At 41.4% G+C, this 12,383-nt stretch overlaps 1 protein-coding gene across 1 annotated transcript; it reads right to left on the bottom strand.

Annotated features, from left to right (window-relative positions):
• Nucleotides 1–7,899: 7,899 nt before the first annotated feature.
• zgc:172323 (uncharacterized protein LOC564165 homolog) lies at nucleotides 7,900–12,383 on the bottom strand. Its single transcript, XM_037677313.1, has 11 exons — nucleotides 12,090–12,383; nucleotides 11,803–11,962; nucleotides 11,532–11,681; nucleotides 11,032–11,151; nucleotides 10,841–10,936; nucleotides 10,623–10,757; nucleotides 10,431–10,541; nucleotides 10,239–10,349; nucleotides 9,987–10,111; nucleotides 8,504–9,898; nucleotides 7,900–8,238 (listed from the first exon to the last, which is right to left on the bottom strand). The coding sequence occupies exons 1-11, from the start codon at nucleotides 12,311–12,313 to the stop codon at nucleotides 8,145–8,147; spliced, it is 2,721 nt and encodes a 906-aa protein (XP_037533241.1). The 5' UTR covers nucleotides 12,314–12,383; the 3' UTR covers nucleotides 7,900–8,144.

The raw sequence follows: 12,383 nt of genomic DNA, 5'->3' as shown, positions 1-12,383 counted from the left end.
GAATCCATTATTATGTCACGAGCATTTTTTTATAAGCAACTATTGAAACTCTGCAGTTACTGTAAGAAGCGTACTTTTCTGTTGTAGCATGCTCAGTGATTAATTTATTTGGTATTCATTTGCATATTTTATTCTTAATTAAACTAATGATGCAAACACCGTCGATTAAAATGATATAAAATCATAAATAATGAAACTGTCTTCATGGGCTGGAGGTCTTGGACCTTCACCTCCCGGTGCGTTCAAAAGATGTGCGGGATTCAAGTCAGTGTCCGCACAGAGGATGGACAACAACCTGTGGGCGCGAGGACCTCAGACCGTGACCGAAGTGACCTCTGACCTTTCCACTTTGCCCTCTGAGTCACGTGTCTCGTGGCTGCTGCAACAATAATGTGCCCAAACATCATTCTGTCAGGATGAACGCGCTGGTTCTTATTTTATGGAGGGGAAAGGGAGTTCTCTAAACATCCAAAGAGTTCAGGCGCTCCTCTAAGCCCCCCACCCGCGTCAAACACCCTCCCCCTGCCCTCTCCTCAGTCTCTTCCTCCGAAGGACACGCGAGTCAAAAGGCGCAATGTTTGCGCCATCCCCGTCCCGCGCTGCAGCTGCATGCGCTCTCTCTGCGCAATGAGTTATTCCTTTGGTTTGGAAAGAATGTATGCTGTTACTTAAAGATCTAAAGATAAAATAAAATAAACGAAATTAGTTTCCTTGCTTGGGCAATAATGTGAAATCATAGAAGAGCATGCGTCTCTTTAAAGAGATTAACGGCGCTAAAGACAAAATCATCCAGTTAGAAACTGAATGTTTCTCAGATCGAAGGTTAAGATGTCCCTAAATAAATAAAAAATATCAGCAGAATTTGTGAACAGGTGCCAACAAAATGTGTTTGTTTACAAGGTTCAAGGTTTTTATTGTCATTCGCATCACACGTGGTACATGAGGTGGGATGAAATTGTGTACTCAAGGTCCTATACACCCAAAAAATAGCAAAAACATCAAATTTGAAAAAGAAACAGTATATAAGGATCTAATATTCTAAACTATAATTATGTAATATAATACCGTATATTAAACAGCAGCCTGAACATTAGTCTGTTGTGTCGACAAGTGTGACGTCATGGAAGAGCCTTTTTGAATGGAGCCAGTTTTGATGCTGATGACGTAAAGTGTGCAGATAAAAAGGTTTGAAATGGCAACACTAGAAAAAGTTTGGTGTTTGAATGTCGAGCTCAGTCTTCATCATTCACCCCTGATGTTTGTTTTCAACTGTTTTATTTCTCATTCTTTCTCTTTTCTTTTTAGAATTAGCAAAACATCTCCCAGATTATACACAATATCTGTTTTCACCGCACAGACTAGGACCCGTCTAATGTCCGGTGACTCAAGCTTCCACGTGGCTTTTAGAGGATTCAGCTTTTGTTTACGTTGAGCGCGTACCTGCATTTCATTGAAGATCCTTAAATCTGCATCATTTCATGTAATTCAAGATACACTATTTATTTCGGATGTTATCGATTGCAGCGAGTACATTTTATGAATAGAAAAAATAAGAATTTAAAATACGTTCATCACATTGTTTGAATCTTCATCCTGGAACAACATAAAGTGTGAGTCTCTTTGATGAACTTTAAAAAGCAGAGGAGTTTGGGAGCTGGAGTGTTTTTATGGGGAGCTCTATAGAGAGAGGGGGAGTGATGGGGGGGGGGGGGTTAACAGTCACTGATTTAACTGGTTGGTCATTAATGAGCCATGAATATAGAGGAGCAACCTGCCTGCAGAGCAACGTGGTAAATCCAGAGAGCAATGCCCCACCAGGGATCTCCATTCACTGCTTCTTGACTGGGCTTTCCCTTCACGGGGGGGTCTGACGGCTCACCACCACCACCACCACCACCTCTCTTGGTTTGAATTCAAAAGGCCGACCATTCGAGCCCTCTCTGTGCTCAGAGGAAAACACATTTTTTATGTCGAGCCATAAAAAAACAACTTTCTCTGGGTCTATTCAGCAGGATCATTGTTTCAGTCTGCAGCGTGGCCCGTTTCTCACACATTCCCACGTTGCAGAAATTACTTTTTGTTTTGGTCTAAATTTATTTATTGACCTTCAAGCAAGTCCAAGTGAAAATAAAAGAAAAGCCAAATATTACAGCTTTTACTCCTTGTCCCTGAAACAGTGATCTTATTATTCCCTGCAGGTCAGAGGGAAAAGAAACGTCTTTTAATCTGTTGCTGAGCTCTGAATCAGTCTTTGTTTTCCTGTTTCTTGTTGTCCGTACCGACTGAACTTCGGCTTACTTTTAACTGTTTTAGCTGTTTGTACATCAAAACGTTCAGCTCTGTCAGGATTAGTGTTTTTTGTAACTTTGATTCTTTTCAGTACTCATAAATCTGCTCCAGGAAACATGGCTCTGTGTATGTCTTGTTATTCTACTTTTAGCATTTAGCTGTTTTTGTGTCTCAGCTATAGCCTTTACTTTTAGCTTTTAGGTACCATTTTGTATTTGTTAGCATTTTGCTACTATTAGCATTCAGCCATGTTTTGCCACTCTGAGTTGTTAGCTTCCATTTTTAATACTTTGGGTTAACATTTTAAATTTTAGTTTTAATCAAGCATTTTGAAAGTTTTATTTATTTATTTGTTTTGCTTTTAGTTGGTCTTTTGGTTTTAGCTTTGACTAATTTCTTGCTACAGTTTAGCTACCCTATAATTACTTTTCATTTTTGGATAGCTTTTAAGCTAGCCTTACTTTTAACCTGTTGCTGCTTTTCATTTTTAGCTAGGTTTTTGCTGCATTATTTGTTAGCTACATTTTAGCTGATTATGGCCAGCATTTCCAAGCTGAATTTTTTCTACATAAATTTTAAAGGGGCCTGCCTCTCTGACTCTTTTTGCCCTTGTCTTGAATCAGCACGGCTCAGGAAACATTTTGAGAATGTTCTCAGCTAACACACAAAGCTTTAGCTGTCTAAAAATGACCAGCCGTTTTCTATTACAGTAAATAGTTCAGTGATTCATGAGGTATTTTACTAACAGCCAATGTCACCTGTCATTTATGGCAATAATTAAACTTTGAACTCAAAGCATTTTTAGCAGTCACATATGTCAGAGGGGTCAAAGACAGCAACCACTGCAGTTCATGTTCTCTTAAAATAAATGAGTTGTAGCCATTTTTATTTTTCCAATTCAGCTTCGGTGGCCATTTAGAATCTGATGGACCCAAAATACTAATCCGTCATGAAAGGCTGTCAAATGAACACTTTGTAAGAGTTTTAATCATTTTCATTCAATGGTTCATGACATGTTTCAAATACTTTCAGTGTTGAATGTAAAGAAATTCCAATTTGTCCTTTGGTGAATTACAATAAAAGTTATGGATTAGATATTGTATTAGATGAACCCCGTCATCCACTTTTAAAACGTTTGTATTCCTTGGCTTTCGGCACAGCCTGAGACTTGATCTGGTTTATTTTACTTCTGTTTTTATTATTTTTAATTCAGTTCAATTCAATTTATTTATATAGCGCCAAGTCACAACAGAAGTAGTCTCAGGACACTGAACAGAAACATTCATATACATAAAAAGTAAGTTACTAACATTATTTATCTGAGGAGCAGACTGCTTTGAGTCTAACTTCATCACAGAACTCTCATTCTGAGCAAGCATAAAGGCAACAGTGGAAAGAAAATATGTTTTTAACTCCCTTTTACATATCTTATTGTTGTATGAACTATTTTTATTCCTTTAAATGTTCCTAATCCTACGCATAAAGCACTCCTGTTGCAGCTGTGCTTGTACGTTAGGCCTATAAATAAAGTAGGCAGCATTTTGCTTGTATAGGTTTTCTTGCACAATTTTCAGATCCACTCAGCATTCACCCTGAGTCTTCACAGACAATGCCATCTCCTTCCTTTTGATTGACTTTTCCTTTTGTAAACTCTCCATATTTAAGGTGCTCGGCTGTTTTTCTGTGGGGGGAACCTGCGGGAAAGGCGCAAGCTGCGTGCAGAGCAGACCAGCTGCCCGGGTGCGGGTGGGACATTAGCGACTCGTTTGAATAGTAATGATGCTTGTATGGGACTCCCACCAGATGACATGATTGGGATTTTAGGCCAGACTAATATTCAAAATCGCATTAGAGAGTGGCCGAGTAAACGGCACCTGATTCAACGCTGTTCATGCGTGATTTCATTCAAAGTGCCCTCTTTCTTTCTCTCCTCCCCACCCCTCTCCAAAGTGGGCCGCACCGCTTTCAGAGTTTTATCCCCTCTTCTTCTCCACTTGAACCGGCCTCCTCTCGCATGAAGGGACGCGGATAAAGGCGTGCCAAGTTGTGTGAATTGATATGTTTCGGTGTACCTTATAAATTCATACCTTTTCTCACTCGAGCGGCTCAGAAAGCGAGTGTCAGTCAGGCTGTCCGGCGCATTTAGCAGCAGATCTATGCGAGGAGTTCATTATAGGCAAATGTATGCAGGCATGGCTGCGCGTCAAAGGAGCGGCGTGTCAGCCGACCCTAATTGGGCTTTAGCCACCCCAAAGCATGAGCAGAAAGTGGCGCAAAGGGGCGGCTTTCAAAGAAAAGTCTCAACTTTTGCCCCTCTTGGAGACTGTTCCAACCCGGCGTGGTATTTTCTCACAGGTTGCTGACCCAGCAGGCTGCACTGGTTGTTCCTGCAGCCCAACACAACTGTGATGGCAAAGAGCAAGCTTCCAGACATGCAGCTTTGACTTCCAACCTGCTGGGTGTGGATGAGATGCTTATCGCCCGCCATGGAAGGCGACAGGCAGGCAATGTTGTTCATAACGTGTTCATTTGTCTGTCTGTTAGCAAAATATATCATGAACCACTGGATATATTTTAGTTAAACTTGCACATCATTTACATTTACTTTTGGATTTGACCCGATTTAAGATGGCCGCCACCGCTAACTGTCTTTATCAAACACAACAATGATTATAACTTCAACAGTTTTACAGATATGGAGCTAAAGTTTGGGGTGGTCGCAGCTGAGAGTCATTCACAACGCATACTCCGAGCTCTATCACATCACACAATTGTTTAAACTTTTCCCATTAGCTGTCTGTTAGCAAAATTTCTTCTAAACCACTGATCTGATTTTGATTAAACTCTCAGAAAGTCACTGGATGTAAATCTAAAACTGATTAACTTTTGAAGTAAGCACAATTCTGTCACAACCGACTCGTCTTTGTTGGTGAATTTACTGATCCTGAACTGAAGCTTTTGTGTGGTAGAAGCTAAAAGTTAAAGAAAGCTACTCTGAGCGCTAACTGGTTGCATTAGATATATAGTTATATTTTATAGCAGTTATTTTCAGGATTGAGTCAAACATTCATTTCTCATCATCTCAGTTTAAAGCACCGACATGAAAGGCGGTGGATAAAAAAAACATTCCTTCAAGGACTGCTAAGCTTTTGTTCAGGACAATTTCATAAAAGATATATACAAGATTGGAACTGGGCATATATTATACAAATATATATTCCTATAAGAAATGCCCATTTAAATATTTTTTTCTGCCTTTTTTAAACAGGTAAAAATGTCTCAATTAGTTATGACTCATACAGATTTCCAACTATTCATAAATATTGACAGTTTCCACACAGTGTCTTTAAAAGCACCACAGTGAGCTCTCCGTTCCTCCCTCCTGTGCCTTGTTAATGATGTACATAACTTCATATTCAATCATTTCCATAAAAGTGGCATTAGGCTCCATACAGACAGTGAGATCAGGGCCTCCTTCAGGTTGGCTGCACATTAATAACTGGCTGATCTAATGGCCTGCCTGCACGGGCCGAGGCTCCTCATTATGTCTGTGGCCTCAAACTAATTGTCTCCTCAGAGTTCGGCTGAGATCAGCTTGTGGAAATGATGTCCGAGAGATATATTGATTTCTATGAAGTCTCTTCCTGGTCATCTTACAAATTATTTACATGATAGTGATGCTGGTTTACAGTCAAGCTGAAAATAAAGATCCAACAATGTTGCTTTTTTTTTTTTTGTGCGTGTGTAATCAATTTTAATTTTTCCATTCCCTCCATAATAAATGCTTTTCTTAAGAAGAATTAGATAGTCATAAATGCCACTAATTGTATTTTTGCAGCTTTAGTTTCTATTTAAATAATAATAAATAATGAGTAAAAATCAATGGGTTAAGAACTGACTTTTTAAATTTATCAAATGTGAGTTCAACAAGGTTTTATATTTGGCCCTCTGGTTTTTGCTTGTATGTTGTGGATTTACCTGAAAGTTGATGTTTAATACTAAATGTATGCAGATTATGTTAAAATACATGTAACTTCACAAATAAATAAAAACCATAGAGGCTGCAGAGTGACAGTGGGAGTGTTACAGAAGGAAGAAGACTCTTTAAAACTCTGAATTGGACCAAAACTGTCCAAGAGTGTTTAGAATCAAGCAGAAATGTGTAATTATTTCAATTCTGTTGCTGTTCAGTGACAAATAAAATTTAGACAGTCACATATTTGGGTGAAATTTTAAAGTCCTATCTTAAAATGAAAGTTCATTTCAGGAAAGTGTGCAGACCCATTAAACCTCATTGGTTTTCGTCACATAAGATCTTGTTTGTAAGGCTGCTGGGATGGATCAGCTTGCTTGGCTCTACCACATATTTCCTAATGTGAAACTACAAATAAGCACTGAAACTTGGCAAAAACCATTGAAGTGAATACATTATTGAAGAAAAAAATAATAATTTACAATGTTATTAAGTTTTGTTAGTTCCATACATTTTGCTTTTATAAAATAGATTTTAAATGGGATAAGGCTGTGTTTCAGTGGAGGTAAAAAGAGATTTAAAAGGCATCATTAAGGAGCTCAGTGAAGGGAGAGTTGGATTTAAATCATCATTGACACAATATTTCTTCTCATTTAGAAATCCTTTGATTTGAAAGATTTTTCAAACAATAAAACTGCAAACTACATTCTGATGTTTTTAGTTTTAATTTTGTTTTTGAAACTGTATTCTTGTGTTTTCCTATCCAGTTTTGTATTAAGGATTTGTGTGTGTGTGTGTGTGTGTGTGTGTGTGTGTGTGTGTGTGTGTGTACTGTTTTACACTAGATGTAGTTTTTGGTGTAGGTTGCATTAGATGTTTTAGAGATTTTATTTTTAATTAAAAAAAAAAAGCCCATTAGGTTTGCGAAATGGCTTTTTGCAAGAAGTGATTGCATTGTTTAAAACGTCTAACAAATTTTTGTTTGTTCTGGTCCCAAATATTTTCTAAAGAGAATAAATGCACTTTACTTATTCAAATATCTACTAAAAATAATGCTTGTTGGGCAAAAAACATTAAAGTAAAAACAAAAACCTCAGCCAAATGGTAACCTCTAGAATAGTTGTATTTACCTGTAATGTGATTTTTGCTTTTGAAGGTTTTGTTTGTTTCGACTGTCTATTTATGTGAACACAAATAACAGAAGTGGTCCTGCTCTTTAAGTCTGGTGCGTTGCATTTCTCCACTCTGCCTCTCAACAGGACACTAAGTGTGTTTGGCATCTGCCGGCCAGATCTGATCTCTCTCGATCAGCAGCAGGAGAAGAAGGTGTGGATGTGGATGGAATGGGGACAGGAAGCGGCTGTAAGCCGTCATTCTGTTGCAGGACTGAGTTTTGACTGACTGACTCCTCAGCCCTCCAGAATGTGTCAGGGTGAACGTGTCCACCCCCAGGTGTCTCTGGCTCTGTCGCTCTGTTCGCCTACTCACAACTTCCTCACTTCACTTTTCATCAGGCTACAGAGACGTCTCTATCTGCCGAACAAAATTGTACTTTTCTCACTATGAACACAGCACTCCAACACATTCTTTGTCCTGGATCAAATAAAACAAAGACAAGGTAATTGAATGCTGATAGCTTTATTTACGGCAGTTGGAAAAGGGGGAGTATAAGGCACACAAAGGTTATGAGAGCATGGTGAGTGTTTTTTGACATCATTAAACCTTATGATTTGAAGGATTCAGTCTGTAGCAAATGGCCATTCATGGTCTTCTTGTCCAGGCCAAAGGCCAAAGGTCAGTGGCCAGACACGGGACTTGGTCAGTGCAAAGCTCTAAGGGGCGTGAAAGTTTAAAGACGAGGGGTCACCAGGGAATTTGTTATTCATTCGACATCAGAGTCATCTGCAGCACCAGAGATGGTGTAGGTCTGTTCTTGGTGGTCCATCTCCAGCACATCATCCTCGGTTTTCACCGTTCTGTTGAGGCAGAAGAAAAATGAGAGAGCTTATTTGACCAAAAGAAGTAATCTTACTGCTATTGCAGAGTAGTTAGTGCAGTTAAATCCTTTAAGACCTGAGACAGCCTCTAAACACGCTCAGATGTTGCATCAGGTCATAATGGATTCACTTGGTGCTTCTTAATCAAAGCCAGGTTTGAATATTTATTTTTCTAATTTTGACCTGGGAAATTAAAATATACCCTTACTAAGATCTTTGGAAAGATACCCAATGGTACCTTTACCTAATGAGCACTGTCCTTCTCTCCGTCAGCTCCACAGCCTGCTCTGCATAGGCCTCAGTGATGCCATCAAATCGATCCGATCCATTTCCAATCTGGGCACCACTCATGTCACCGTTCCCTCTGCTAATCCTACTCATTCCACCACAGACAGACTGAGCAACTCCTCCATCATCTCCACCCTTACTCTCATATCCTGCACTGTCTCTGATTCCACCCTTCATAACTGTAGGACCATGTCCTTGGGCTTTACTTCCATTTTTACCCAATATTCCTCCAACCCCGAAGCTCTTGCCTCCACCCACAACCCCATTTCCTCTACCAAATCCATTTCCCATATCACTCATACCACCTGGTAAGTCTGTGGTATCACCACCTGCCCCCAGCCCAACTCCACCTACACTGCTTTCACTTAACCTTCCAGAGCTGAGTCCTGCGCCCTCAACCACAGTGTCCAAACCTCTAATGTCAGAACTCAAACCCCCAACCCCAGAGTCTAAACCTTCTGGACCAACACCTAAAACTCCAGAACCCATGCCCACACCACCAGTACCTACTCCTCCAATACCAATACCAGGACCAGCCATTTCAGAACCTAAACCACTAGCTGCAACATCAGACATTCCTCTGGCATCTGCTCCTCCAATGTCAGTACCAGAACCAGTGGTTCCAGACCCTAAACCACCAGCTCCAGCACCAGTCATTGCTCTGACACCTACTCCCCCAATGCCAGGACCAGAACTAGTGCTTCCTGAACTCAAATCACCAGTCCCAACTCCTCCAGTGCCAATACCAGAACCAGTGCTTCCAGACCCTAAAATGCTGTCTCCAATACCAGTCATTGCTCCGACACCAACTCCTTCAATACCAGAACTAGGACCAGTGCTTCCAAAACCTAAACCACTTCCACCTACTCCTCCAATGCTGGTACCAGGACCAGAGCTTTGAGATTCCAAACCACCCATGTCAACACCACTCAATCCTCCAACACTGACTCCTCCAATGCTGGTATCAGTGCCCACACCCTTAGCATTTGTTCTGACATCTAACCCTCTGGCTCCTACCACTTGACTGCCAGTAATGCCTGCTACACCTCCCCTATCATTTGGACCTTTACTGTTGTCAGTATCTCTAGCACCTATCCTTTCAGTTAGACCTCCAGTACCAGGACTGGATCCAGTGCCTCCTGTAACTATGTCCCCACTCATTCCTACACCACTGACCATACCTGCAACTCCTCTACTATCTCCCATCAGTCCACCACCCCTTCCACCCACAGCATCCATGCTTCCTCCACTGAGGCTCACCCCAGCACTAATGGCGCTCATGCTACAGCTGGTAAGGGATAGGGATTGCATCATGCCAGACAGTCGCAGGTCTTCCCCCTCAATCAATTTTCTGCAAAGAGAGACAAAAGTCTTAGTGTTTCATTATAATGTATTCAAACACACAGTGATAACTCAACTTCTGGTTGTTTTTCATGTACCTGTAAGTAGTTATCTCTATCTCCAGAGCCATCTTGATATTCAGAAGTTCCTGGTACTTGCGCAGGTGCAGTGCAATTTTCTCCTTGGTGGATTTCAGCTCAAGCTGCAGGGCCTCAATTCGAGCCTATTAAGTCGTGAAATAGATGTGCTGTTGAGCGGCATTGTGTCTGCACTTGTGAAAGTGAGAGTAGTGTGTTCATGCAGTGTCTTTGGTAGGATCAGGTGTTCACCCTGCGACAGACAACATTTACCTGCAGGTCTTCCAGTTCCTTCTTGTATTTTTTTTCCCGCTCTCGAATCCGAGCTTCAAGAGCTTCATTTCTGGTCCTCAGAGAGTCCAAGTCACGCTCTTTACTTTGAATCTGGAGGTATTTTCACATAATTATATGCATTTAGTGCTATCATTTTTTAATTTGTTTATACATTTAAGCTTTAATACTCACGTCTTTTTTGGCATTTGCTATTTCTTCTCTAACACTTCGAACTTTATCGACATGCCTGGATGACTTTTGGGTTAGATCTTCAAACTTGTTTTTATACCACAAATCCATTTCCTAACAAGGAAATCAATATTATCATACACTTCATTGTAACAAACAGAAAATTTGACTCTTATTTTTTTGCGTTTGCCCAACCTGAATATTTTTGGCCGCAATGTCGTCGTACTGGGTCTGGATTTGTTTCAAAGCACCAGCCAGGTCTGGCAACGTGAAGGCACTTTGAGCAGAGACATGAGCTGAATAGATCTGTTTCAGCAACTCGTCAATTTCCTAAATAAAAGTGAGACATATGAGAACCACACAAGCAAAAAGAAACCTGATTTTTTTTTTCCAGCACAAACATGCTGCCCTACCTGCTGATGAAGTCGTTTCAAAAATTCTATTTCAACTTCAAGCTGCTCCAGCTTTTTCTCCAAGGCAAAGCGAGAGGAAGTAGCTTTGTCGACATCCTGAGGAGCACACAGCATCATCGATCTGCGTCTTTTTGTCTGGTTGTAAAATTGTCTTCACGTTTAGAGAACGTTGGAAGATAAGTGATACCCACCGGGCGGAAGGCTTCGATTTCTAACTCAGCCTTCTTCCTCAGCTCCACTGCCTCCTCGTATTTGATTTTGATTGCCTCTAGTTGAGCAGCTGCAGTCTCTTTAGCAGCCAAAGAAATGTCCTACAAACCAAGTAACCAGAAGTAATTTCTTTGTCTGTCAGATCTGAAGGTGAGCGCAAAAAAAAGAACATCAGCTGTTTCTGCACTGATTTGTGTGTGCACAATAGTGTGTATCTGTGTGCCTGCAAATGCATAATCAAACCATCTCATCTGTGCACGAAACAAAGCTGATGGCAGCTGTACACTGAAACACCTAAAGCTACGGAGGCGTCTCTCCATTTGCCTGCCAGAAATAGGCCTGTTACCAGGTAAAAATAAACCTTGAAAACACCAAGTTGATGTCTTGTGTTGTCGCTTGAGTACAAACAAACCAGTGAGGTGTAAAACACCATGCCTGAAAAAAACACCGGAGGAGTGCAGTTTGTAAAATTTGGCCTCACCCGCTGAACTTTCATCTGGTCGGCAATCCTTTTCAGCTCCTTTAGCTGCTCCTCGTACAACAAACGAAGACCCGTTGGCTTCTCGAACCGGCCTTGGTAGGCCTCGATCTCTGCCTCCAGCAACTTATTCTTCTGCTCAAGTGATCGAACCTGTAGCGACAGAAAAACTCCCTCTTTACAGCCTTTAGAGACACGAAGTTAGTTTAAATATAAGAGAAGCTGTTTCAGGCTGTTGCTGCGGTCATTTCTTACAGTTCTGACAGTGATTTACCTTATCAATGTAAACAGCCAGTCTGTCGTTGAGGACAATCATCTCCTGTCTCTCGCTGGTGCGGGTGCTCAGGAACTCCTGGCTCTCGGCTGCAGCAGCATCCAGGTCCATGGGGCGCTCTCCACTTGGACCAACACATACCAAGGCTCCTGCACTGGCACTGAAAACAAAAAGTGATTTATATCAATGGTAACAATTAAACAAGAACTGACAGGAACCAGGAGGAAAAAGGCTCCAAAATGACTTAAAGGAACGTTCCGTCCATCGTAGTGTTCTCCGAGGCTTACCCAAATCCAGCTGTGCGAGACCTGCGTGCTGCAGAAGCAGTCCTTCGTCCCACCGAGTCCACACGCATGCTGCTGGACCCAGACCTGGCAGAGTAGCCGGCTGAGGCATGGCAAGCCTGTCTCCTGGTCGGAGACGGGCTGGACACCCTGACCTGGTAGGTTGAGCTGCTGTTGTCCTCAAAGTGACGGCGATAAGATGAAATCCTCTCTGGGCTGCGACTCATTGCTCCTGTTCGTTTGGGCGTCTGAAGGGAAACGTTCAGGCTGGACCTGTCTGTTGTTCACTGTGTGGGA

Source organism: Nematolebias whitei, chromosome 5 (genome assembly GCF_014905685.2).
Source record: "Nematolebias whitei isolate Nwh7 chromosome 5, NemWhi1, whole genome shotgun sequence".
NCBI classification, from domain to species: Eukaryota; Metazoa; Chordata; class Actinopteri; order Cyprinodontiformes; family Rivulidae; genus Nematolebias; species Nematolebias whitei.
The sequence above is the reverse complement of the archived record's forward strand: the minus strand, read 5'-3'. Positions and strand labels throughout refer to the sequence as shown.